This window comes from Eublepharis macularius, chromosome 11, assembly GCF_028583425.1.
Source record: "Eublepharis macularius isolate TG4126 chromosome 11, MPM_Emac_v1.0, whole genome shotgun sequence".
NCBI lineage: Eukaryota > Metazoa > Chordata > Lepidosauria > Squamata > Eublepharidae > Eublepharis > Eublepharis macularius.
In genome coordinates this window covers 52,836,702-52,864,152 of record NC_072800.1, presented here as the reverse complement: position 1 = coordinate 52,864,152, position 27,451 = coordinate 52,836,702, and the positions used below count along the sequence as shown (strand labels likewise).

Sequence of the window (27,451 nt, the reverse complement as noted above, 5' to 3'; positions counted from 1 at the left end):
AGAGATCTCTGTCTTTTGGTGCTACACCTCTGAAGATGCCAGCCACAGCTGCTGGCGAAACGTCAGGAACTACAATGCCAAGACCACGGCAATACAGCCCGGAAAACCCACAACAACCATCGTTCTCCGGCCGTGAAAGCCTTCGACAATACAAGACAGAGAGAGACTACAAAAGGAGAATGGAGACCAATTTGCTAGACCTGGATTTGCATCTCGCCTTTCTTCCAAAGAGCCCAGGGCAGCATACCTGAGGTTCTTCCCTGTCATCCTCTCAATATTACTGGCAGGTAGGGTAAGCTGAGAAATAGGTCCCTGGGCATCCAGTGAACTTCACGGTAAGGTCCTGAACCCAGATCCCCCGGGTCCAAAGTCATCACTCAAGCGCATGCACACGTGTCAGATGCATCCTGCCCCATTGTCTTGGGTATACCAGGATGCAGCCTGGAGCAACAGTGTTTTGTCTCTCGGCTACCATTTCCTTGGCAAAGAAAGGAAAAAATAATAATGCGAAGTACTTCGAGGATTAAAAGGCTAATTACTGGGGAAGCCCCCACCCCCTCCAATGGCACATGCTTCTACATAAACACGATTCGGATTCTCTGCGCAAGTACTTAATTGGGGCTGAATTATGCCCACCATAATTTAGTTCAATAAATGCTATTTTCAAACAGGTACGTTTAGGAACACGGTGAAATGTGGAACGTTTAGATCAATTAGAGAACTGACACAAAACAATCGAACCCAAAGTCCGCCCTTTAAATCTTACAAGATCCAGGCGTTGTAATAATTTCGAAAAACAACACTGATGTTCACATTCAACCCCCTTGGTGTGCTTGGAAGAACATGCAGTAAGAAACAATGGGATGGCTTTCCAGGCGATTTGGACGAACACCCGTCTCTCAAAATGACTATTTCAGTTTTAACCCCCTTTGGAAATCAATGCCCCGATTCTGAACGCATTTGGGAGAGACGCAAAATCCTAATAATATGGAGGGAGAAAACACCTGCTCAGTGTAATAGCTCGGAGGAGGAAAGAAACACATTTGGGGAGGGCAGGCAGAGGGTGTTGGAAGGCACATTTCATTCTTCATGCAGTAAAGAGCTGAACAGGGGGGAGGGGCGCGGGTAGACAGTGTTTCACAGTGAAGTGATCCCAGCAATGCCAAACTGAATCCAGGGGGCAGAAGTGACCGAAATAGATGCATTTTTGTGATGAATGGGACGCTGTGCATTACTTTGTGTAGGCAAAATAGTAAAAAGTCCAGTAGCACCTTTAAGACTAACCAACTTTACTGAGGCATAAGCGTTCGAGAATCACAGCTCTCTTCGTCAGCTGCGTCTGACGAAGAGAACGGTGATTCTCGAAAGCTTATGCCTCAGTAAAGTTGGTTAGTCTTAAAGGTGCTACTGGACTTTTTACTATTTTGCAACTACAGACTAACACGGCTAACTCCTCTGGATTTATGTAGGCAGGGACTAAAGAAATGGTTTGTGTTTATTGTAATATTAACACTTTGCATTGCGAATCAGGTATGTTATAATAATTTACAGTAGAAGAAATCGATAATTTTATACGAATGTTTTGAATTAAAGCATGCTCTTTAAACAGCCTGCATCTTCTGTCACTGTGTTTCTCCTATTTATTTTTGCACTGATTTCCTTTAGCCAAGACCTTTGAAAGAGTTTCTAAATCAAAGGTTCTGTAGTTGTCTCTCCCTCGCCCCCTCCCAAGCTTTTTTTTTTAAGGGAGAAGGGGAGAGGGAAGCAAAACTCAGCTGTCATTATCCCCATTTCCAGATTCCCGTCTGAAATCCTCGATTCAAGCCGGAGGACATTTAATAGCTGCCTGGATTAAATATTGCAGACTCCGGCTCCGAGCCTCTTTGAAAAGACAGGTCTCGAGGTTGTGCCTAAATTCGCAGGATGAAAACTGATCTATGATATATGTTTTAAGTTTAGATCTGAGAGGGGCGCGCGAGGTGGGGCGGCGGCGCGGGGAGGCGAGCGCGGCTCTGGTCTGGATCTGGTTTATATTGGTGTAAAGCCCTTGAAGTTGAAAGGTGCTCCGGGATGCTTGCAAACCGAAGGAAGGGGAGGAAGGGGTGGGGAGGCGCGCACCAGCGGCAGAACTGGCATGTGGAAAAAAATTGGTTGCATTTCCACGTGGCTCGACGGCTCCCCTCCTTCCCGGCCCCCCTCGCCAAAGCCGGAGCTGGAGGCTGCTTTCCTTGCCCGGCAAAATCGGCCTCGGGTTGGAAACTAGCGCTCTTGGGGGAGCCCGCAGCGTCGGCTCCGCGCTCAACAACCCCTCACTCTCGCTCGGGAGCTGGACCGGCTCAAACGCAGGCCGGATCCGACTCCCTGAAGCGCTCTCCTGGAAGTACCTCCACCCCCCTCCTGCTGAGAGGAGGGCACCCTTTACTCCGCTTTTTCAGTCACTGCGGAAGCGGGTTACAGTCACGCAGATGAAGGAACGGGGTGAAAATCAGGGCACACCAATATCACGTACACTATTGTTCCTAAAAGGTGGTCAGGGAGCGCTCCGCACGGCTGCTGCCTCTTGCCTTTCTGGGGACCTGGACTCGGGGGGGGGGTAGTTATGGTGCTGCTCGGAGCCGCCTCCAACAGGAGAGGCGGCATTAAAACAAAAAGCTAAATAAATAATAAACAGGGAAGGGGGCTTTCACCTGGAGCTGCTCAGGCGAATACTAGAAATTTTTAGAAGGGCATGAGAAAGAGGGGGCGGGTAGAGAAGGAAAGGAGGGAGGCTTGTAGCCCTGCTTTCCTTCCAGCAAGGGGTGCATTCAGTTGGCTTCTCTCTTGGAGCGCTTGAAACAAATACCATCCAGGATGGGTTGAAGCACGCGTCCCCAACGTGGTGCCGGCGAGCACAACCTGGCAAATGTTTTTAGAAAGTGGGTGGGGCCAGATGGGGCTTTTGCCCAGCAGGGCTTCTGATTGGCCATTGGAGATTTGACTGGCTGGGCAGAAGGGTCTTCCAAGCCCAAGAATCTCCACTGTGTGCCTGGAGGTAAGCTGTAGTAGCTCCCTCTCCTGCAACAGCTATTTTGTTGCTCTGCCCACCACCAAATGTGCCACAGACTCAAAAAGGCTGGGGACTCCTGGGTTAAACTATCCTAGCTCTGTAAGCCCACCTGCTCCATTGTTTAAGGTGACTCCTACTCGTCACTTGTACTACAGGATGCGAATTCAGAAGGCACACCCAGGCTGGATCTCCTGCTGCCTAGGGATCTGCACAGCACAATGTATTGATGCCAGCCCGGCGCCGGATGCCAAGCTGCAAAGTAGGGTAAGGTATCTGGAGTTTCCTGAGCGTTTCCCTTGCTGCAACAGCGGGATCCGATTCCAATGGCACCTTAAAGGCCTTTTCTTGTTGGTCTTGAAGGTGCCGCTGGACTCCGATCTTGCTCTTCTACTGCAGACCAACACGGCTTCCCACCTGAAATCTGCTGGACCAGCCGCCCATTGGAGGATCTTGTTGCTCTTCTTCTGGGCCCATTCCTTTATTCACAGTTCAAATGGGAAACACATACAAGAGTTGGCTCCTCAATATCCAACACAATTTTATTCTAGCATACTCCTGACGGGACTAGAGCCCACTTCGTCAGATGCTACGAGTGCATCCTCAGGACGCAGAGCTTTTATATAGGAACTGTAGAAAAATGGGCAGCAGGGTAGTTTTTTTCACGCCTCCTACATTAAAAGATCCATCCGTAGCATCAGAGAAATTGGGCTCTCGTCTGAGAACTGCTGGATACTGGAATAAAATCGTGTTCATATTTAAAGTCCTGTTTATTTCCGTGCAATAGACCAACACAGCCGGATCCTCTGAACTTATCACCAGGGAAGGTTCAAATGGCGTCCTCCCGCCGTTTGAGTCTGGTCACACCGAAGGTCGCCAACAACCTGGAGAAAAAAACTGTCCTGTCCTCTTAACAGAGGTTGAATGATAATACAGATCAGGAGATCCCAACCCTTTCCGATCTGGAGGCACCTTTAGAATTCCGGCACAGGAGGGTAGGCGCAACTAGGAAGTGGCTGCCCCAAGAGGTGGGGCCAAGTTAGCAAAAAATACCAGCAAGTGAGATTATGCATAACTCTAATAGTAACTCTTCAACATTTCAGGTAGAAGCTCTCTGTTTAACAGGATGCCTTCTTAAATTAACATACTGTTTAAAAATATTTTCTTGCATACATACACCTTACTTTCAGCCTGGCAGCGAAGATCCTTGTACTGTGGTGGCAGCTGCTCCCAAAGCAACTTTTTAAAAAAATCTGCGCAGCCAATCAGATCCCCAGTGGGCAGTCAGAAGTCCTGCTGGGCAAAAGCCCCACACGACCCACTTCCTAAAGCACTTGGCCGGCGCCAGAAAAGGAGCTGCGGACACCATGTCGGCGACACTATAGAGATTTTTTACTAGACGCTATTATTTATCTCTATGCCATAAAAGCCTCATCTTCCTAATTCCTACACATTAAGGCTCTATGAAAGGGGCAGGACTTTTTTCTTCAGACTGTTGGCAACCGTGACCACAAACCCTCACCAAGCTGGCCTGGCGAGACAGTGGCATGATAAAGACCTGCCCGGGCTCTTAGAGGCCCTGCAGGTGAAACTCCTATGAAGCCTGGTTGTGAACACAAATAATGGGGATGTGGGGGGAATCTTTTATTGTGCAATATCTGGGAGCAGGAAAGGATATAGGGCAGAGGCTATTCTTTCTTCGGTCGGGTGTCATAACGATTAAAAGGCTAAGCTCCGAATCCCCTGTTCGGATTTCGCGTCCACAAGCCATTCTTTGCTCTCTGGGATTACTGCTACTTGGCCCACCTTGCAGGGGACCTTGTATATGAAGCACTTTGACCATTGTGGAATAGGAAGGAGTCTCATCTAACCCTTTGCATAAAAACGAATCCATTCCTCTCTACCTCCAGCCTCCTTGTTTTATTGCACTATGGGAGCAGGAACCTGCTTCTCTATTCCCTTTCGAAAAATGCCCCCCCCCCCTCTTTTACAGGTGCCGGGCAGTCCGCCGAGAACCACGATGGCTATGCTAGAGCTTGCCTGGAAAGAGGCAATTCTGACGGAACCCCTCTTCTGGACCCCGCTATGTACGTGAGGAGCTTCTACTCTTCTCCTTCTGGGCGGGTCGATACGAAGGCATCGTGCAGTGCTGGCTTGCTCGTGTTTTCCCGGGCTCGTTAGTCTGCTTTGCTCATTGATAGCCACTCGGACAGAGCAGCCAAGAAGCACCTTCACCTTCTTCAGATCGAGGGGTCCAGGCGGTTCAGAACCAGATCCGAGGCGGGACAAAGGGTCACTTAACAGACATCCTGGAAGCTTCCTAAATGGGGGCGGGATTTGAATCGGTGCCCTCAAGCCACGAACGCAAGCAGCACAGCGCGGGCTGCGACCACCCCTCCAAGAGGCGTAGACACGGAAAGGACTTCCCGGTTCCATCTCACCGCCGGACTGAAAAGGGCTTTGACAGACAGAGGCGAATTCGGGGCTCTCAGTGCCCCTGCGGGCGGCGTTTCTCGATCTCAGCTCTGCTTCCTCGTCTTCCTTCGACTCATCCGCGCAACAAGCCATTTTACCGAAAGTTCAAAAGGGCAACTTGGCCCCAGCAGCAGCTCAGGGTTGCGGCCCCAGTTCTCCCAGCCTCAAGAGCAGCCCTGCCCTCCGCGCCGCAGTCTGGCCAATTCGGCGCATCTGTTACAAAAGGAGGGGGGGGTGAAACAGATCAAACTAGGCGCATTTACTCAAAAGCAAGTTCCGCCGGCAAAGCTGCCTGCAAATGTGCACAGCTGCAATCTACCGGGGAGTAAGCGCCATGTAACAGTGGCGATTGCAGAGGCTGACAATGCAATCCTACACAAAACGACGCTTTCCTAAGCCCCTCTACGACTCCAATGGACCTAGAAGGGCATCTCTCTGTTTAGGACTGCACTGTTTCTCTCCCGCCTCACTTCGCTGGCAAGATCCGATTATGGCCACTTCAACTGCTGAAGGCAATGGGAAAGTTGAGCGCTTGCTTAAAACTTTCGCCCTGAAATGAATGTGAATGAGCCGGCACCATCTCAAGGTTTACTCGGAAACGTGCCCCTGTATGGCACGATCCTCACTCCCATATAACCAAGTACAGGATTGCAGAGAAAGGCTCTTTTCTTGGGATGGGTCGTGGCCAAAGGAACTCAGCCAATGTGAGTCCACTTTCTTCGCCTTCCTATTGTATAAATAACTGGGGCTCCCAGCGAGTCAGGAGCTGCTCCAAAAAACTGAACGAGGACATTGGGCAGTCAGAACCCCACTGAAAACCTCTCCCCCCGATTTCTACAGAATTCACTTTCGGGGCAATTTATTGAAGAAGGGAGGGGGCAATTTAATGAAGAAGGGAGGGAGCCCCCCTCCCCATCTCCCAGTCCCCTGGGGTCGACAGGACTTCTTTCTACATTTCGTTGGATTTTGACTGGGATATTATGTGGGAATTCGCGTTTCCTGGATGAGGATGCCCAGAGGCTGCGGACACCGAGAACGACCCTCCGCTTTCAGGTCAGGGTGTGAGTGCTGCCGACAAGGGACACATTTTCCACCCCAGTCTGCCATCCTGGACTCACAGGGCGAAGGCCCCTCCACCTTCCTCTTCCTCTGTCTCTTGGGTTGCCAGCCTAAGAGCAGAGCTTCAGATGGGGAGCCGTGTTGGTTTGCAGTAGAAGAGCAAGATTTGGGTCCAGTAGCATCTTAATCTAATTGGAGTTGGAGGTGCTACTGAACCCAAATCTTGGTATCCAGAGAATGCACCTAATGCACCTAAAATGCACCTAAGCAGGTATCCTTGGAGTGAACCCCATTGAAGGGGAACTTCCTTTATACGTGTGGACCTGCTTAGGTGCATTTTTATCTTGACCCTTCCTCCAAGGTTCCGGCCTCCTCTTGTCTGCTGTAGCACAATGGGTAAAGGGGTTGGGTTGTGAGTCAGCCCTCTGCTGGTTCGACTTCCACTACTGCCATGAGCTGGACAGGCGGCCTTGGGCAAGCCACTCCTCTCAGCCCCAGCTGGCTTGTGGGGGATAATAATACTTCTGACTTTGTTCAGTGTTCTGAGCAGGGCGCTAATCTGTCTAGAAGAGCGGTATATAAACACAGTTGTTGTTGTTGTTGTTGTTGTTGTTGTTAGGCCAGAGAATGACTGGCCCAAAACCAGGCTACCAATCTATTTTCGCGGCAAACAGAGATTTCCTCGTCCTGATCTAACTACTACACCATCCTTTCTCCCTTAGACCCTGCTCCCGGTCTTCTTCTCTTAGAAAAAGAAAAGGCAAGCGAGAGAAAAGGGGGCCGACTTCCTGGCGGGATGCGATTCCATTGGGCCACATTTCAAAAGACTGGGGTGGGGGGGGGGGATAACGCTCTCAAAACCAGCTCGGGTGTGCAGCTCTCCTCGCCTCTTTCTTCTCTGTCACCCAGGAAGGGTTCTTCTCTGAGAGGCTGATCCTAATCCTCTTGAGGGAAATGCGAGTCAAACCACTTCAGGGTAACCCGAAAGAGGCAGCCCTGCTGAGTTCCAGAGCGTCTTTCGAGTAAGCTGCGTCAGACGGAGCTGCTGCAGGTGGCTTTAGCTTGACACCCGGTGGGAGGTCAAGGAGACGCAATTGCTGCTCCCGCTGACCTCGCTTGGCCTCAGTGGGCCTCCGCTACCGACGCGCCTGGCAGGCCTCTTGAGCCTCTCCCGGGTCATTCGGACCTCCCGCCTCCCTGTGCGCAGCGATACGGATCGCGCAACGTGTGCGCCTGCGCGCGTACGCTCCGCCCTTGCCCGGAGGCGCTCTCGGGTGCCCGGGCTAAGGCTCAGCTTCTGGCTTGGGCATCTCCGGACCGGGGTGGAGGCGCAGCAAAAATCTCTCCGTAGAAAGGTGCTGGGACGAGTCTTGCCAGGAGGAGAGCCTTTGTGGGGAGGAGGCGGGGAAGGAGGCTCCTTTGAATCCCATCTTGGCTTTCACTGGCCCGAAGGAGGGCGGGCTCCGCTCGGTGCTTTCTACAGCTGTTCGGTCCCCCTCCCACTTTCCACATCTGGTCCCACCGTTTCCAGCTCTTCACAGGTCCCATCCTTTCCACTACGAAGCTCTACCTTTTCACTCCGAGCCTGGGCTTCGGAACTGGCTGTGTTTCCCCCCCCCCCAACTGGTTCTTGGATCCCCACCTTCGCCCCAAGGCACATGAGAGTGCAAAGGAAACCTACAATTCAGCACGCAGGTCCCTGGCGAGAAGCCCCACTGAACCTTCTTACTTCCGAGTAGAGACGGTGCCTGAGGAAGCGCTGCTCTCTCTCTCACACACACACCCCTCCAACCTGTCCTTCTAAATCTACTTTTGTAGAACTGACATTGACTTCTGTGCCTATTTACCTTTTTGGGTCACCTTGCATTGATGCTAGAGGCTCTTCCTTCCATGGAAACATGGATCGCTCCACATTTTAAGCCTCTGGCCCCAGACAGTTACGAAAACCCCAAAAGAACAAGAAAAAATCATACCTCCGTAATCATTTGGGGCATGAGAGCGAGCGCACCGCTCCATCTGACCAAGCTGACAGCCGGGTTCACAAGGCAGGCTAAATACTTGGTTTTAAGGTCAGAGCATCCAGACTTCGAGCCTGTTTACTGGAAACCGCTTGCGTGCAGTGCGGTAAGTTTTGCTTCCCGGCCGAGCTCCTGGAGACACAAGGCAGGCCGGCAGAACCTGCACCCCAGACATGCCGGAAGGACGAGAGCGCGCTGGTCTCGCTGGCGCCCGCTGGACAAGATTCGGACTGCCATCCTAAAACCCAGCAGGGGGGTCTCATTGTCGGGTTTACCTCGCACTCAAAGTGCTTGGGTTCCTTCTGCGGGTTTAATTTCCGTGCATCTTTCAGCCCGATTCTGACCCTCTTTAATAAGCTTTTCTAGGAAGTAGGGGGACGGGTGCACGTTGTGGCCGGTTTGCACTATATACTTCAGAAAGGACTTTAACTATTTGGGGGGAAGTGACCAGCTACTTTCAATTTCAGCTTTTTTTAAAAAAAAACCCTTACTTCTTCTGAGTCAACTTCCAAGTGTTCGGAACGCAAACCAAGCCTCGCTTTCTGTTTGCAGTTTTCAAAGGGAGCAAGTCGCCAGTTCCTTTCGCTTGCTTGCCCCCCTCTTCCCGATCATCTTATTGGGAAAACTCGGTGATTCTCTGAGGCCAATGAAAGAGTTAGATCGGGATCAAAACCAGATAGTTTGTATCGGCCATTATCCGGCAAGAGCAAATGAAGAATTTTGTTAGCATCAACAAGGATTTCAGAACCTAGCTTTCAGGTTAGGCAGAACTCTTCCTCAAGCCGAAGGTAACACAAACAAACAAACAAACCCAGATTCAAAGAGAGAAGGGCTTTTTTATTCTCTCTCTAAACCAAAAACAAAAGTCCGAACAAGAGCTCTGTGTAATTCGAAATCTGGTACACTACCGTTATAACTGTGAATTGCATTCGATGTTGGTCAGGGCTGGCATTTTCTAATACAAGGGAAACCAGGTGGCATCTCTGGGGTCGGGAGCTTCCATATCAACTCAGTAAGGATACAGGAGCAGCTCTGCTGGATAAGACTGACAGTACAATCCTAAACAGAGTTACTCCAGTCTAAGCCCAATGGAATCAATGGTCTTAGATTGGAGTGACTCTGTTTAGGGCTGCACTGGAATGCTCCTTGAACAAGAGGAAAGGTAGGTATAAATATTTTCATAAATACAGAACGACTAAAGGGTTCAACATCCTGCTTCGCACATAGTGGGCAACCAAATGCCTTCAGTTTCAGGAGAATGTAATTCATTTATCATCCTCATAAATATAAGGATGTGAGTGTTGCTACTTAATAAGGCAAACTCCTTTAAACTCAATCTAATCTCTGAGGGCCGGGGAATCTTTCCCAATCCGAAATACTTTTGCTGGGAGTAAATCCCATTGCTTTCAAGGAGACAATTCGAAGTAGTCTTAGAATCCCGGCCTCCCCAGGTTCTTCTCTATGCCCATCTTCTGTAAATACGTGTTTACTGGAGAACGTCGGATTAAGACCCTGGGGCCGAGAAATCAATGGGAACGATCGTCAGGTCTGATTAAATTTAGGGCGTCTTTTTATTTTCTAGAACAAAAATATTGTCTGTTCCCACGGGGCAGCAACGCTTTCCCTTGGTAATCACGTGTCGGCCCTCCTAAAGTGGAAACAGGGCCTGCCGTTGGGGAAGGGGAGGGGGTCTTTGTGCGAGTGATTTTAACCTGCTCCACCTTCGAGTGACCTGCCAAATGCTCTTTCTTATTTTATAGACATCTGGGAATTCCATACATGCCTTCAACGCCAATTACACACCTTCTTCAAAGGACACGTGCTTTGATTTGCCAAGAACATTTAAGTCGACCGAAGACTGAAAGAAAGAACGGCCACGGAGGAGGGGAGACGTTTCAGTTTTTCAAAAAGAAAGCAAGCAAGCCTTGGACCCTGCCCAGTGTGTGCTGCTGGAAGAAAGGAGAATGTTGCTTAGGGAATTCATCGGGCTGATTTGGGATCCTGCAGTGCAATCCTAGAGGAGCCCGTAGATTTCAAGCGCTTCAGACTGGAGCCACCCTGCACTGGATTGCACTGTAGGGTCACCAGGCTTACCTCGTTAATTAAATGCATCGCAGAAGCTCCTGGCACGATTCTTTGCTTGCTTACTCAGAAGTAATCCCCGCTGCATTTAGCGGCGCTTAAGCTGCAAATGATGCGGAGAAAGTTCCGCTGAATCGGAGCGGACTTGGGTTTCTAAACTGGGGGCGCTAGTCCCTAGTAAACGTGCCCAGAGCAGGGGTTAGTGGCTTGCCTTAAGGCAGGCCGAGAGGCGCCTGCTTAATTTACTACTTTCTTCTCAGCTCTCCTGTCTGCTCCGCCTGAGCAAGGGGTGAAGGAAGGATGCCAGCGAGGGTTTGCTAGGGGTACCAAATGCAAATGAAAGCAGCAAAACATGGAACGCGAAGGCTGGCTGAATCATACCTCCGGCTGAAGGGATGCCCGACGGGGCCGTATGGAGAAGGGGCGCGCAGACCTTCTGGCACCGGGTAACAGAGACAGGGAAGGCCGCCCGGCATATCCCTGAAGGAAGCGTATCCTAACTGGCACCTTGAGGGGCTGTCAGAAGAATCGACCTGGGGGGGGAGTCACAGCTGCTTGAGTTGGTCTGTCAGGGTCAGCCTTGTCTACTCAGACTGGCAGCAGCTCTCCCGGGCCTCCCGTCTCCTACTGCCTGGTCCATGTCACTGGAGATGCCGGGAACCGGACCTGGGACCTCCTGCGTGCAACGCGGAGGCTCGACCAGTGAGGCCTTAGTCAAAAAGAGGCTTCCCAGGGTTAGGAGAACCAAGCAGCCGTTTTCCGGCGGATGCGGGGCAAACCTGCTTTGACTGGATTTCGGGTTTTCCTCCAAGAACTTCATTTTAACTAACTACTTCGAAATCTGGCCCCCTACAGAGAATGTCTTTTGGGCCGAGCTAATAGACATTTCTTTGGGAACAGCAAGATCCGGGTCCAATAACACCTTAAAAAGTAACTAGATGTTCAAGGTATGAGCTTTCGAGAGACAACTCTCCCTTCAGACGTGCTATTGGACACGGATCTTACTCTTCCACTGCAGATCAACCCGGTTACCCACTGAAACTATCAAATCTGAGAACGCTTTAAAGAAACTGCAATATTTACGCCTATGCAAGTACACTCCCCAACAGGGCTTACTGTCAGGTAACGCGTGCATAGGGTTGCAGCCCTTCGGTGCATAGAAACAATGGCCTGCGCTTTTGCCACGCTTATTCCGGCTTTACTGGCGTGTGGGTCGTTTGCTCCGTCTTAATTCGCTGCCTTCGAGCAGGCTCGAAGCACGCGAGATTTCCTAATTGTTACCTAACCAGCCACTTACAAGGAACGGGACGTCTTTGCGAGTCGGGCTGCGTTCCTGCTGTCCATTGCTTGGAAGTAAGCCCCCTTGGGACACACTACAGGAAAAGCACGCTTGGATTTAGACAACGGTTGTGTCTCAGGCTCGAAGCCTCGTCGAGATCAGGGAGAATTACTCCAGAGTAAATCACAGGATCGCGCCGCAAGAGTATTCCCCCCACCATCGCTCAGCTCAAACGCCCTCCCTGTCTCCGAGGAGCCCCCCCCCCCCCCCCGCTCCCGGCCGCCCAGGGTCCTCCGGCTTTCCAGCGGGCTCTCTCGCTCCCCGCCCGCTCGGTTTGTTTTCCACCTTCGCGAAAAATTACAGAGGCCGGGAAAACCGCCTGACATCACGAGCGCGGGGACAAACGCTCACTTTGAAGGGCTCCCGGGCAGGACTTCAAGTGAAATCGTACGCCGGGGAAGAATTTGATCCGGGGCTCGAGAAAATAACTGGGTCGGCCTTTGCCAAACCGTGGAATGTGCAGGAGAGAAAGCGCGGCGGGCTCGCCCCGGGCCAGCTTCCAAGCTGCTGCTGCCGCCGCCGGCGCTCCAGCGCCGACTCAGGAGAAAGGGCAGAGCCCCGGGAAGCCGGGCGGCGAGGGTGTGGGGAGAGGGGCCCGGGAGCCTTGGCAAAAAACGCCACGCCTCCCACAGGCCGCCTGACTCTTGCCTGGGCTCTCGTCGGGACTAGCACAGGGGCGACCAAACACGTGTCCTTCTTGCCTCTGGGAAAGAGATCAATAACCAGGAAAGGAAAAGCGCCCCCGCCTCTTCCAGAAGCTGCACTTCTTCTGGCGCCACTTGCAAATGCCATGGCCATCCATCCCCCTTTGGAAAACAACGGCCTCGCTTCGGGATTTCCTCATTTGAGAATCATTTGCCCCACTCGGATGCCACGCAATTTCAACACCCCCTCCCCCCAATCTCTGGAGACTCTTTTCAAGTAGAGATCTAAGACCCCTTTCCTTGTGATCCTCATGTGCTGAGGACGGTTTCCAACATTTGCATGCCTTCAGTTAGTCCTCCCTCTCATCTGCCACAGGCTCTGGTGGCACCAGGGAGAAAGAACAGCGTCCAATCGCACGCCTTAGTTAGGCAAGATTCCAGACGTGGCTTGCTCTGATCCCCTGAGAATCTCTGAAAGTTGGGGCGGGTTGCCTAACAGGCATCCAGAGCCCACCCGGAGAAATCCTGGGCAGAGGCTGGATTAGTCCCATTGAAGGCACCTGGAAGCAAACCCATTGATTATTTTGCTGATTTCCAACACGTGCAGGTTTACAGCTGGGGGAGCCCATGGCAGCCCCGTCACTCTGTGGAAATTTTGCACTTTGCACTTTGCTCCGGAAGATCCAGCTGTAACGTGCACAGAATTTACAATGCTTGAACATCAGACCCATCTCTAAAGCAAATGTGCTTTAGAACTGGGGTGTAAATGCAAAACACTGGAGTGGGAGTAAATTCCGCAGATATCACTGGGACTATTGGCTTTGACGTATGGTAAAGCGAGTCCCATTGTGTTCCACGGGACTTACTTCCAAGTAATTGTGCATAAGAGTGAGACGAGGGAGCCCGACCTGATCTTCGTTTATTCGGAAGTAACTGAGGTGGAGTTTGACTAGAATTTGTTTCTGGCAAACCCGGGCAGTTTAAGTAATTGGACTGAAAATGGAATGGGTTCGAATCAAAAGAAGTTGCCGAAGGGGATTACAGTTAAGTGAGGATCTACTTGGAAGCTAACGCCATTCAGACCCGTGCTATTTTTCGTCGCCTGCCCCCGAGAGAGAGAGAGAGAGAGAGAGAGAGAGAGAGAGAGAGAGAGAGAGAGAGAGAGAGAGAGAGAGAGAAGGGGACAGTTGGTGGTGCGTTTTTCATCCTACCTTCCCAGCTGCTCGCTCTGTCCTCGGCTCTGGGTTCTAGTTCTGGTCCCGGCTGGAGGTTTTCAAGACATCCGCAGTCTGGCGCTGTTTCTCTCGGCTTGGCCCAGTTCAGAAAATCCAGTCGGGTCCAGAGTGCGCGTCTCTGGAGACACCCCATCGCTGCCGCGTTTGCACCTTCTCTCGGGCGCCGGAGACGGGATGGAGGCTTGCGGTGGTCCCAGAGTCCTGCCTCATCCCCTTTAATACGAACAAGCGCCGCCAGAGCTTTTGGACTGCAAGCAGCGCGCCCCGGCTTCAACCCGCGCCGCTCTTTAGGTCGGCGAGCGCTGGTGAGCGGCAGGTATGGAAAGGCAAACAAGAAAGGCCGCGCAACCTGGGCTAAGCAAACAAGGCTGGTCGCGAAGAAGCACCCCCTGCTACGTCTTCTAAACATTGCCGCTATCTGGGAAGGAAAAGCAATTTTGCAGCAGGCAGCTCTCGCATTCCTGGGACGAGGAGAATCCAGTTCAGCCGAGAAGCGGCGGATCCGGCGGACTCCAGGCTCCACCTTGGGGGAGCCTCGGCAGGAATCGAGGCGCCGACCTGAACCGGAGCAGGGTCTTTAAGTCTCTGCGGCTCCATCCTCAAGCCATGTTTTGGAGCGGCAGCCACGACGTGAGGCAGGAAAGCCAGTCCCTTTGGCTTGCCGGATGGAGGCAGACCTGCAACGCTACTGCGCGCCACGGGGACTGAATGCCCCGGCACGGGTGCAATCCTGCTCTGTTTCCATCAATGAAGTGTGGCCATTAATTCCTGCAAAAGAAGGATCGCCCCAGCCGCGAGGAGGGCCGGCAGGGTTAAATCCGACTACTAAACTGGGGTCGGGTCTGTCCCTCCGGAAGCAGGAAGGGTTTGTTGGCCTCACGTGAAATAACCACAGAAGACCCGATTCTTCCAGTTGTGAAATAGGAGAGGCGGCTCTCTCCGACTCAAAGTCAGCCACCGCCTTAAAAGAAAATATTATCCACTGCAAGCCTAGAAAGAACACCTTTGGTCGTTTGGGTCTGTTGCCGGGCACGCTTCGAGGAAGCCGCTGCTAGTCGAAGGAATGGGGCTGCGCGTGTGTAAGAGGGAGAGCGCGCGGTGGGGAAGACGTGTTTGCATTTATCGACGTCCATCACCTAGCTACGTTTGTGATGGTACCCCGCCTCTTAGCCTTGCAGGAAAGGACACCCCCCCCACACACACACGTTGGGGAGGAAGGCAAGGCTGGCCGTGATGCGCTTGAGATGCTGAGCAAATCCGCAGTGAGAAACAGCCTGAGCGTAGGAAACGACCCTTTCCAGGAGGAGCCCATCTGCTCTGAAGCCAGCGCCCCAATCCTCGCCCGGAAACCTTTCCAGCCAATCTGTTTGGAGGGCGGAAGCGAAAACTCCCAGATCCTTCTCCATTCTTACCAAAAACTGACCGAAAGCTACACTCCGGCCCGCAGACAGGCCTTCAACCTCCCTTCCCTTCCCTCCACTCCACTCCACTCCACTCCAGATCAGACCTGGAACATCTTTCTCCTCCAAAAGATACCAAGAAAAGCAGCGACATCGAAGTTAAAGACAAAGGGAGGATTAAATGTAGATTGGGGGCGGCGCGGGGGGGGGGGATCACCACCTTGCAATTCACCGTTAAAAAGACACCATTTTGACTGAAGGATGAGAGAATCCAAAATCCTGCAATCTCCCAAGCAGACCCATAAAGCTGTCTCGATAATTAACACTCCCGTGTCTGTCAGTAGCCGGTTTATTTGCGTTTTTCTCGCGTTTGTTTAGATTTCCCCTCCCTCGCCCCCTACTCTCCTGGGCAACTTCAGATCTCTCCGACCGACTGTTTACCTCGAGAGTCGAGCCTGCTTTCTCGCACAGACCAAACTTTCACAGTTCTTTTTAACATTTCAATCATATTTATTTATTGCAGGAAAAAATATACAATGATATTTACAAAACAATCATAAAAATAGGAATGCATTTAGACACCGGATCTATTTGCATTTTAACATGGGTCATTAATAAATAAATAGAATGTTTCATGGGGGGGCTTTTCCTCCCCCGCAGGAAGAATTAAAAAATAAAAGAGGAACCAGAAAGGCTTGCTATTAAGAGTTTGAGCCAAAAAATATTTTGCCCCCCTAAACATTTCTTTAAATAGATTTCCCTTTCCCACTCACTCTGAAAGGGGTCTTTCGGTTTGGATTGTCACTGGATCTGTTCAAAATGATGGGGGGGGGGGAGTCCACAGCAAACGTATTTCCTTTCATCAGTGGCTCATAAGATCTCTTGGGAATGCATGCATGCAAGAACAACAACACAAAATAAGGAAGTAAGAAAAAGTTAAAAGTCCAACATTCTTCGTCAAAAAAAAAATTAAAACCGGTTCAGATTTCTATCAGAATGCAGAGATGAGTGGTCAGTTCAGCCGCCTCGCCGGATCAGCCCCCTGTCCAAGGGGCCTCGAGTCTCTTGCCTGAAACGCTCCCCGCGCCCTGCTCTTTGCATACTTGGCCAAGACGCTTCGAAATTTCCAAGAAAATCCTTGGCATTATTGTCTTAGGGGAAAGAAAGGAGGGGGGGGGGAATCCAAGTGCAGAGTCTGTCTCAAGACTGTCCATTTTCTCTCCTTCTTTGGGAACACTGGCATCTGCGGAGACCCAGAGAGAGGAGGAAACGTCGTTACTCTAAAGGGAAAAACCGAGATCAATTTCTTTTTTAAAAAAAAATTCAGTGCAAAAAGAGGAGTGTCTTCCTCCCCCGCCCAAACTACACCCCCGGTGCTAAACAATGTGCGTGTGTGTTTGTGGGGGGAGGGCTGAAAGCACAAAGGAAGGAGGGGGAGGGGATCGCTGGCAAGGCATGAAATTCGGAAACGCGCAAAGGGTAGTGTCACGGGTATCGAGGCTAGTCTTGCGTCAGGGGGACCCTTTATCTCCACAGAGCCCCTTGCGAGGGAATGCTTTATGAGAACTCCCTCCCGAGGAAGCTCACAGCCTAAGCCCCTCGGAAGCTGGCTAGAAAACTGTCCCACTCAAGGAACGGATCGGAGCCCAGACCCATGCGGTCCAGTGGAAATGTGACTTGTCCTGCGAGCAGAACGCGCCCTTTCGTCCTTAGGCTTCGTGCACTGGTGGGCGCCAACTTTCTCTTCCGGAGCACGCACAAGCCCGGACGAGAGGAGCGGGCCTTGCCAAAAAACACCCCCGCCTGCAGGCGCCCCTGCACAGCTGGACCGAAGCGAGGAGGCCGCCTGATGCAAAGGGTAGCTCACGACGCTGCAGCAGACCCTGGAGGGTCAACTCGGGGCGATCCCGCAGGCAGCTGAGCTGCTTCGCTTCCTGCATCTGAAGGCTGGCGCAGCAGGGCATTTGCTCGCCTTGGGGCCGCCCCCAGGCGCTTGGCCGCGTTACCAAGGACGTCTTTAGCTGGGCAACCCCTCCCCCCCCCCGCCTGTATAGGCGAGCCTCGGAGGAGTTGAACGCTGGCCTTCCCCGGAGCTGGTGTGCAGGACCGGCAGTACAGTCCCGGGCAAGCTCTGTTGATCTCAGCGGGACTTACTCAGTGGGAGGGGCAGCGCAAGCCTAAGAACCCTTTCCTTGGGCAAGCCCCCCTTGCATAGACCAGTTTAGCATTACTCCAAGTGTGCATAGGACGGCCCGCGCTAACCTCTGTTTCCGCAGAAGTAAATCCGTCTTGATGATTTGGTAGGAAGGCCAATTGAGCTCATTGGGGTTTACTTTTGAGTAAACAGTGCTAGGCTCAGTCCTGAGGCCTTTGCTTCCTTTTCTCTCCAGAAGTCTCCAGGAGACTTCGACGCCACCCTCCAAACAGTTGCTTGGAACTTAGGGGCTCCCGGAGCAATGGAATGAACTTCCTCCTGGTTGTGGTTATTAAAATCGCGGCCCGTTTCTCGAGAAGCAAATACGCCGCATGGATGGAAGTCTGGTTGCAATGGCAGGCCAAGAAGTGGGCTAGGAGCCGGCAAGAGCCTTTCTGCAATCTCGAAGCGGTGCCCAGGATTTAGTCTTGAGAGCGCTTTTACTTCCAGGCACTTTGGACAATTTTAGATACAACCACAGCCTGTGCGAGTTCATCTCTTGGAGCGCTAGGTACTTTGGGATGTTCTTTCTGCGCTCAAAAGATCTTACTACAAGAGCAAAGCTTCCGCCTACGTACGCTGCTAGGAAGCAAATTCCACCAACTTCAAGGAGACCACAAGTACTTCCGAGTACTGGGAAGTAAGTTCCGTTGAGCGCAAGAGGAGCGTCAACCAAGAAGCTTCAAGTGAAAGAGTGATCACCACCCCAATGTACTGCAAGTGACCGATTCACTTCGACGGTTGGCATTATTAGGCTTACTTTCTTGCGAGTAAGCTGCATGGGGCACAACCAGAGGGACTTTCCAGTAAATTTTTAAAAGGGTCAAGGCGCTCAGCTCCTGTCCCATTGCCTTGTCAGTAAAGAATCACCCACATTAGTGGCAATTACTAATAGATGCATCTACACACTAAGCTTGGAGATTTTTTCATTACATTTGCTGGTAAAAGGGGGGGGGGGAGGAGGAATTGGCTGGGGATATAAATCCAGAATGTAAATTCAGAATGGGGAACCCTAAAGAAGCCCCTAAAAACTCAGCAAGGAGCCTAACAGTGCAATCTTTAAAAGAATCAAACCTTTCTATGCCCTTGCACTTCAATGGATTTATTAAGGTGTGATTCTGTTTAGGATTGCTGTGTAATCGGTTAGATTTGAGACAGTCTGTTTTTCGGCTGTCCAGTGAGCCTAGGCATCCAGGCCAATAAATCATTCCGAAATGCTCGTAGGAAATCCGCCTGTTGTCGCAACCCTCATCACACTGTTGGTAAGCCTATCCCACGAGAACTCAGGAGCTTTTCTCGCGAGAAAAAAAAACGAGTTAGACTCTCAGCCTTTCTCCTGTTAAATCGTTTTTTCCTCCAGACGCCAAAATCACTGGGAACTTGTCAATGGGAATACCGGGAAGATCCTCGCTTGTGTAAATCACAGGCTGCGATCCCATGCAAATTTACTAAGGAGCAAAAATACTATGAAACACAGGGGACCTTACTTTCGAGTAAATAAGCTGCGCATTATTTCAGACGGACTACACGAAGCCTGCTTAGGATCGCTTACTGTCTGGTCCTCCTAAACAGAGTCAATGGACCAAGGAAGGGTTTAACTCTGCTAGGATGGCACTGCGAAACACAAGGGGCCTGCCTCTTGAGTGGAGGAAGCACTGAAGACCACTTGGCTGGTTTCCCAATCGGTAGGGACCCCCACACTAAACATCTTGACTGACGTCAAGAAGGAACTCTACAAGGAGGTATATTAGTGGGGCTTAGTTGAAAATGCATCATTGTTTTTTAGGGAATTAATTTTACTAGGCTTTGCTTCCAGCTAGGAAGTCCTCTTGGAGTGGCAGCCCTCGCCTCCCTCATTCCCAGACAAACGTGTGGAGGCCGGGATGGATCTAAATTCATCCAGGGGATCTGGCAGCCTGATTCTGCAGAAAGCTCTCCGCCCCGATTTCCAGCGGAATGTCCTCCCTACAACCCGAGAATCCCTGCACAGTGTCCATTGGAATGTGCATTAATCCGGGTAGCAGAGAGAGGCCGGGGTGCAGGCAGCACGCAGGGCGAGGAGGGCCTTGGAAGTCAAGGAGTCTCCTTTCCAGAGAAGCGTGCTTGGAGCCGGAGGCGGGTGGATGGAGAACTGAAGTATGCCTCTCCCGGGAAGCCGTTCAGGGGACCTCCTGGCGCCTAAGCCGGCTCGGAGAGGCCTACCTCGACTCCCCTCCCCACTGCCGACGAATCCATTCAGGAGGGCTGGGGCTGGATCGCAGAGCCCCAAGCGCGCTTTCTTGGAAAGCAGCCTGGCTGAAACCCGCGGGGGGAGGGACGAGGGGTGTTCCTCGCCCACGAACTGCTTTTCCAACCCGCAGGAAGCAGCGCGTCCACTCTGGAGTCCGAAAGGACGGGGAGTTCAATAACAGGCATCCCCCTGGACCTCTCAGGAGCCGGATCGTGGCGGCCCCGCTCCTCCTCCCTAAGGATCCCGAGGGATGGCTGGGGAGCGCTGGCCGCCCGGCCGCCTCTCAACGCTGGGGGGTGGGGTGGGTGGGGGTGGGGGCCTCTCCAGCGCGCCTAGTGGGTGCCAGTCGTCGGGAGGGCGAGGGGGGGCGTCCCGCGATCCAGCCCTCCTCCTCGAGGCCTCCCGGGCTTCCAGGCGGTAAGGATGCAACGGATTCCAGGGAACCTTGAGCCGCCCAGGCTCCCGCGCCCCTCCTCTCTCGCCGGCGCCAGTTCTCTGCCCCGGCCGGCGGCGCCCGCCTCCCTCCCTGCCTCCCCGCCTCCGTCCCTGGGTCGCTGCCTTACCTCGGCGGGCGCTAGTGGGAGGCGGACATGGACCAGGCGCCCTCCATGCGCCAGACCGAGAAGGCGTAGCTGAGGCGCTCGTGGGCCACATAGCTGCAGCTGGCCATCTTGGAGTCCAGCTCATCGCTCTGCAGCACCTGGTAGAGGAAGTCGATGTAGCGGGCGGCCAGCTTGAGCGTCTGGATCTTGCTGAGCTTGTCCGAGGGCAGCGTGGGGATGATCTTGCGCAGCGCGGCGAAGGCCTCGTTCAGCGACTGGGTGCGCTGCCGCTCGCGCACGTTGGCCATCACGCGCTGCGTCTGCAGCTCCTCGTAGGACTGCGGGCTGCCTCCGCCGCTGCTGCTCCCGCCGCCGCCGCCGCCGCCGCCCGCGCCGCCCGACTTCTTGCCCCGCTTGCCCTGCGCCGGGCTGCACGGCTCGTCGGCCGCGGCCAGCCCCGCGCCCGCGCCCGCTGCTGCTCCGGCGCCGCTCCGGCGGCTCGATCGCCTCTTGCGCCCGCCGCGCTTACCACCGCCCTGGAGTTGCTGCTGCTGCCGGTCGGGCTCCTCCTCGCTGTTGCTCAGGCTGTCGTCGGCGGGCGAGACTGGCGAGTTGGACTCGTCCTGCTGCTGCTGCATCATCTCGGGGCCCGACCCGCAGCGCGCCGAGCGGCCCTGGAGGGGCGAGGCAGGCGGGGGTGCGAGCCAGCCAGCTCCCCCGGCGGGTCCCGGGCCTGCGAGCCGGAGAGGCGGCGGCGGACGGGCGGCGGCGGCGCGGGAGGACGAGACCTCACTTGGGCGGGCGGGGGGAGGCCATCGGAGCCGAAGGAGACGCGGCCCAGGAGGAAGCCTCTCTCGGGCGGGCAGCTTCCCTCCCGAAGGCTCCTTGGAGCTGCCTGGGAGTCGGCGAGAGTGGGCGCCCGGGACGCTCTTATAGCTCCTGCTGGCGGAAAGTTCGGGGGCAGCGGTGTCATTGGCTTGACGTGGAGAGGAGGGACTTCGGCGGGGTTGGGAGGAAAGTTTCCGCTTCCCCCTCCCTCCCTCCTTCCCTCCCCTCCCCATCATTCCTCAGACCGTTAGCTGGGGATCTGGTTTCGCCCCCTGCCCGAATCCTTCGCGTCTTCTCCTTGCAGCCTGGAGGGGTTGCAAAGGGGACCTTGTCGGAGAGGGCAGAGCCCCGATCCCCTTCGACGACCGCCGCAACCCGCTTCCTTCCCGGCCTGCGAGTCTGAAAGCAGACGTCTTTGGCCGGCAGCGCAAGGGGGACCCTTCGGGAGCAGGGCGCTGTTGGCTGTCTCGGCTTCAAAGAGAAAGGTGGAGGTTGGGGCTTGGGGGGACTGAAGTCGTTTGCTTCCAAGCGAGATCCCTACCTTATGCTTGGAAGGCAAAGTGCTTGAGTTCCCGTTGCAACTGCCCAGTTAATTCAGAACCGGTTTCCATTCACACACGCGCACACACGCACACACCTCTCCATCCTAAACCCATTTACTTGGAGATGTAAGACTGCGATCCTAAACAGGCTGGATGCCAGTGAAGCGACTTTCTCTCGAGTAAAAACGGTTTGGATCAGGCTACAGGTCTCATGGACTCTCAGTTGAACTCCCCTCCCTTCCATGTGTGTATTGCTCAGTATCAGGGTGTAATTCGAATGCATTGACGTGTGAACCGGGGGACTCCTCTGTCCTTCTAAACCATTTAGCTGGCCCAGAATTCCGTTGGTCTCAGGGAGTCATTAATTCCACGTCCACGTGTGAAGGGATCCAGGGGTACTCTTGCATACCAGAAAGCCGGCTTAACTGCTTTGCGCCCGGTCCCTCCCAGTCACTTGATGCCCTCTGTCAGACGCCCCAGCCCCAGCCAAATCACCTGATCTCCTGAGTACTGGGGGCCGCACCAGCCGGGCAATGGCACACGGGGCGGAAGGCTTCTTCAACTAGGTCGGACTGGACCAGACTGGAGCCCTTCCTCAGTCCTGGGCTGCCCGCCTAAGTTTGCTTCCTGGCACTGTGTTTGCCCTGGGAAGGGTTCCTCAGGATTCTCGCTCATTTTCCAGAGGGTCCAAAAAGGAAAGACCGCCCCCCCGTCCAAAGCAGACACGAGAGCCAACAAGCCACTGAAGCTTCCCGTCCAATTGCTCCTGCTAGAGAGCAACGGGTCTGCTGTAGAGTAGGCAGAGGAGCCTTGTCCACCCAGGGTCGCCAGGCAGAGAAACAAAAAGGCCAGTCCCTTGACTTTCAGGTGCCCGAACTTCCGATTGGAAAGACCAAAGCTCAAAGCTAGCACGAGATAGCAAGGAAGTCTGCGGGGCCCATTCAGGTTTAGACTCCCCTTCATAATCTGAATCATAACCAGAATCGTTTTCTTTGAAAATCTCATCCTAAACCCGCAGTATACCTCATGAGTTTCTCCCAACTCGGTTTGCATAGGAGCGCAGCCTACTCCGAGTTAGACCGACCCAAATCCACGGGGTTCCTTCTGTCCACTTTACATTGGTGAGATCGCTCGAATCTACCTGTCAATTGGCTTCGTCTTTGCATTTTGAGGACTTCTTGTCTGCAATAGTCTTTTCCTTCAGCTTGCTGCAGAAGAGCAGGTTGTTTATTTCTTTGCTAATTTCTTTCTTCTCCTTTCCAAAATAGTCAGCAGCAACCCCACCTTTTATCAGAATGATGCAAGTTGCAAAATAAATAACCGTGTTTTTGAAAAAAAATATATTTCGAGTCTTTGCAAGAGGGGCTGTGCACTATGGCTCTGTTGATAGTTCAGCGTTTTTCTTGGAAAGAAATCCGCCATAAAATGTCACATTCTAACTTGTCACAAACTAGAGAGAAAAGTCGCTGCCGCTCTTCACAAGAAAACATAGTTAGAACCGAAAGTACCTGAGGCTTCCTGTTCTCACTCTCCCCCAAAAACCCGGCATCGCTTTATATTGTTCCTCCTGATAAAATGCAGAATTACATATTAGAAAAGGTAACCCATCTAGAGTGTGAAATTTGTCTTCGCTAAAGAAGTGTCTAAATCCACTGAGGAGTCCTGGCTTGTTCTGAAAGACAAGATCAACCCTCAGCAGGTCTCCCTAGAAGTAAGTCCCATTTTATTCAATGGGGCTTACCCCCAGGAGAGTGTATTCAGTCTTGTAGCCAAGGCCACCTTTTAAAAAAAGTATTCAAAAGGCGAAGTGTACTGTCGGGTCTCTGCTCTGGAGACAAGGCACACCATCGCCTTTGTTCTGGCAAACTGCAGGTGGGCCTCGCAGAGGAAACCGCGATTCCGCCCCGCGCCCCAACAGAAGCGAGAAATCCCACATGGCCTCGCATGCTCTGTCCGATAGCCAAGCGACTTGCCAGGGCGTTTGGGGACGCTCTCCAAGGACCTAAGGGCCTTTGGCTAGGAGACTAATGTCCAGGTCCTCAACTGAATCCTGAAGGCTACCTCGTTTGCCCGACGTAAAAGCCACGCCTCCGCCTTCCAAACGATTAATATCGCATCGGTGTCCAAAGGGTCGCACTGGGCACACTTTGCGCTCCGCTTCAGGGCTTGGATACCTCACTAAACTGAACGAATCGTCCTCTGCAGACAGCTCACGACGAGCAGCAGCAGGAGAGACGTCCCAGGAAGGACCGCAGTTCCTCACCTCGCATCTCCACGTTTTCCAGTAAACACTCACACACGCACACCCCAACCAACAGCCACACTAACATCTCGGCATAAAAAACTGCCTTCATTTCCGCTCGGAGCTGTTGCACACTCTGACACCCCGAGACGGAGCATTGGACGGGAAAGGCAGTTTCCCCTTGGTGGGATTTATTTCCAAGCAATCCTTTTGAAGTCTCTTCCAAAGGCCTTCTGGAGTACTTCTCCTAAGGGCAACAGTCAAGCACCTGGGGTGGAGTATAAACCTTACGGAGATGATGCTGAAGAGAGAAACAGGCGCACTCGAGCCCCGCGGGGGGGGGACGGGGGGGGAAGGGTCGGGGAGGTTTCGCGGACAGCGCTGGGAGGGTGTGTGGGATCCATTAAGAGTTTCCATGGCAATTTGCACTCTCTGAATAATGGAGGGGGAAAGTTACATGTATATTAAATAGCTGGGCAGAGGCGATGGAAGAGACAGGGCTTGGGTCAGCCGGGACGCTGGCTTTATAAAAGCGATTTTGCAGGGCAGAGGTATATTTGGTACCCTGCCCAGTTCTAACCCGATTGACTTACGGCCTAACAGCGCATTACCCGCAAAGCCCGAGAGGGATTTGGAGCAGAAAAGCTGGATGTGGGGAGGGTGTTTAACTCCCCTTGCTTCCCGCAGCGTTTCAAAAGCGCTTCTGCGCCTCCGACCTCATGGCTTTTCAAAGTTGTTCAGAAGTAAGTCTCATTGAACGGCCCGATCCCCAATAGCTACTTGAAAACATGCTTCCCTTAAATCGGATTGGGATGCCAGGAGGATACGAGTTCCATCGACTCCGGTCCTGCCATTTCTGTTGACTCTTGGGCAATTCACACCTGAGCACAGAGTTAGAGAAGCGTGGCTCCTCCACTAACTCAAAGTGTCTTCCGCTTCACACGCCACAAAAGTCAGACACCAGAGAACTTGCCAGAGTGAGCAGCACTGCAGGGCGGATCTACCAAACGCAGCTAGAGCCCTTGATCCCCCTCCACCCTCCCCACACCTTGGGCTTCGTTTGATTTCACTCTGCTGATCCTGCGAAGCGACTGAAAAGCATTGCCGCTGGTTCTGTATTTTAAAGATCTGGGGCGGACCATTCACACATTCGCAACAGCAAGCGAAGGGGCACTTGCCAAAAGATCAAAACAGTTGTGTGAACCGGCCAAGAGGGAGTCCGCAGACTGCTTGCGTGTAAAGTACATCAGGACGTGTGTTTGTGTAGAGAAGCTCAGCGGGCTCGCTCAGACCAGCTTCTCTTTCCCTTCCAGTGCCATGAAATTGACCAGCAACAGAACTTCGGGCGTTTCCCGCCCCGCCCCCGCCCCGTCCCCTGTTGCCAGCGAGAGCAACCGGCCACCACCAAAGGCTTGGCGCTGAGATTGTCAAGGAAGACTTACAGTTCTCCCGAAGTAGGAAATTGCCAAATCCGCAGCCCCCCCCCCCAAATGCCCGCGTTTGCGCGGATTGTCCTACAGCCTGGCTGACTGCAGTATCTGGAACCTACCCACTCCGATCTAATATAACCACCCAACTACATCAGATGGAGCTTTTAATAAGCCACAAGTCAGATGCTGGAGAAGAAGAAGGAGGAGGCGGGGGAAAGAATAAACGGAACTCCTTCAAGTGCTGCCAGCGGGGGGAAAGTCTGCCTTGGAAACTTCCCAGAGCCCCCTCCCCTCCTTCCGGCACGTGAATACGACTGCCAGCGTCCTGGAAGCCAAGCTCTAGTTAAAAGGGGCCTGGCCTTTTTCAAAAACAACAAAACAAGCTGACTTTCAGCTGTTTGCTTGCTTACGTTTGAAGGATCGTTTTCCCGAGAGAGATGAGAAGTTGAGCGTTCCTGGCGGGTCGTGGGGAGAGAAAGGCGCTTTACACCCAACTCGTGTTTTCACAAGTGGCACGAAGGTGATTCCACAGCAGATGCTTTAACAAAAGCTTGCTACTTTGTAGTTGGCGTGTGAAACCTACACTAAGGAGACCTCACCTTGGCTTTTTAAAGGGCTGCTTTCCAACTTGCATGCAAACAGAGGGGCACTTGAAAAAAACGTGGTAAGAAAGAAGAACTGTGCCGGATCGGACCACTCCACTGCCTGGTTCAGCAGCATCCTCTCTCTGGGAGTAGCCAACCAAACGCTTCAGAATGTCAGCAGAAGGCCCTGAAGGCGGCAGTCTGATTATTCTCCAGCAACTGTCCCTCAGAGGAACGTGCCCCCTCTTTATAGTTATCCTGTCTTTGTTAGTGAATGAAATATCTATTCCAGCTCTCCAGAGAACCAACGGGATGGGGGCTTACAAAGCGAAACAAGAGAAAATCATAAAACAACAGAAACATTATTAGAAATGAGCAAGCAGTTGACTAATAGCTGTAAATAAAAACATCCTAGTGTTCTATCTGAACAGGCTCAAGCAAACTACCTTAAGGTCAAATATAGGGTTTAACCAACATAAGTTTTGCACCAGAATTTGAGACATGCAAATCAGGATATCTGTCTTACTTGGAAAAATTTCTCTTTGCATTGGTGGGATGCATTGGAAAGATTCCAAAGGGGATCAAATCCTGGGTTCTCTCTTTCAGTCTGTCCTACCAAGCAGGGTTGTTGTGAGGATAAGATACGCTTTCTTAATATCATTTGGACAAAGACAGGATTGGGGAGAGTAACTTAAGAGAGTAAATCTTTCCTGCTGTTCACACACCTTAGTGAATCCTCTGAACAGCCACATTCTGCATGCCCATAGCTGGTTTCAGTACAAAATTATTGCCTCCTTCCACTCCAACCCCAAACATATTGGCTGACATCCAAATAACTACTGTGCACATACCCCCAGGTCTTGCTCATACCCGTGGGATTCCCACCTGTTTTTCTCTGCACAACAAACCTCCTCCTCCTGCCCTATCTGAAACAACTTTCTCTTGGATTTCAGAAGCCCTTGGCTGTGTGGTATGGAGCCTGCTGTTGGAGAAGCAGGCATCAACAAACGCCCCACTGGGCTAATAGAACTGTTTGCATTGTATTCTGGAACCAGGCCATTATTTGGGAGTAAAACCAGGAAGCCAATGGGTTTTACCTTCTACTCAAATCTTTTGATGGCCTCTAAAACTTTGTCTTATTTTTAACAAACTAATTGTTAATTGAGCTATTGACATCATTACTATGTTGGAGGATTTTTAGTTGCCATTTTTGACTCAAAATGGCATAGCATTTGAAGAAAGCCCAATCAATGTGTTACTTTGATCACAAGATGTTTAAACAAGTCATTGGAAGCTGATGGAGTACATCTTTAAACAAACCGTCTTGGAACTAGTGGAGGTTTCATCTCTAAATAAAACAATTTGCACGTTCACTTAAAATCAACAGATCTGACTTCTTTTTGACACATTGAAGTTTGCTGGGTGATTTTGGACTAGTAATACACTCTTAGCCTAACCTCACAAGGTTGTTGTGAGAATAAAACAGAGGAGAGGGAAATGATGTAAGCTACTCTGGGTTCTTATTGGGGAGAAAGGCAGAATATAAATTAAGTAAGTAAGTAAA

General features: G+C 52.3%; 1 protein-coding gene across 2 annotated transcripts; it reads right to left on the bottom strand.

Annotated features, from left to right (window-relative positions):
- Window positions 1-15,819: 15,819 nt before the first annotated feature.
- Window positions 15,820-21,151, bottom strand: TWIST1 (twist family bHLH transcription factor 1). Of its 2 annotated transcripts, none has more exons than XM_054991590.1 (2): window positions 20,283-21,151; window positions 15,820-16,575 (listed from the first exon to the last, which is right to left on the bottom strand). In XM_054991590.1, the coding sequence occupies exon 1, from the start codon at window positions 20,900-20,902 to the stop codon at window positions 20,294-20,296; it is 609 nt and encodes a 202-aa protein (XP_054847565.1). In that variant the 5' UTR covers window positions 20,903-21,151; the 3' UTR covers window positions 15,820-16,575; window positions 20,283-20,293. The 2 variants fall into 2 exon arrangements, with proteins under 2 accessions (XP_054847565.1, XP_054847564.1); XM_054991589.1 differs by having other exon boundaries at window positions 15,820-16,538.
- Between the last annotated feature and the right edge of the window lie 6,300 nt (window positions 21,152-27,451).

Bases quoted from the DNA above. Each gene is read 5' to 3' on its own strand.
- TWIST1 (XM_054991590.1), bottom strand. From the start codon at position 20,902: ATGATGCAGCAGCAGCAGGACGAGTCCAACTCGCCAGTCTCGCCCGCC.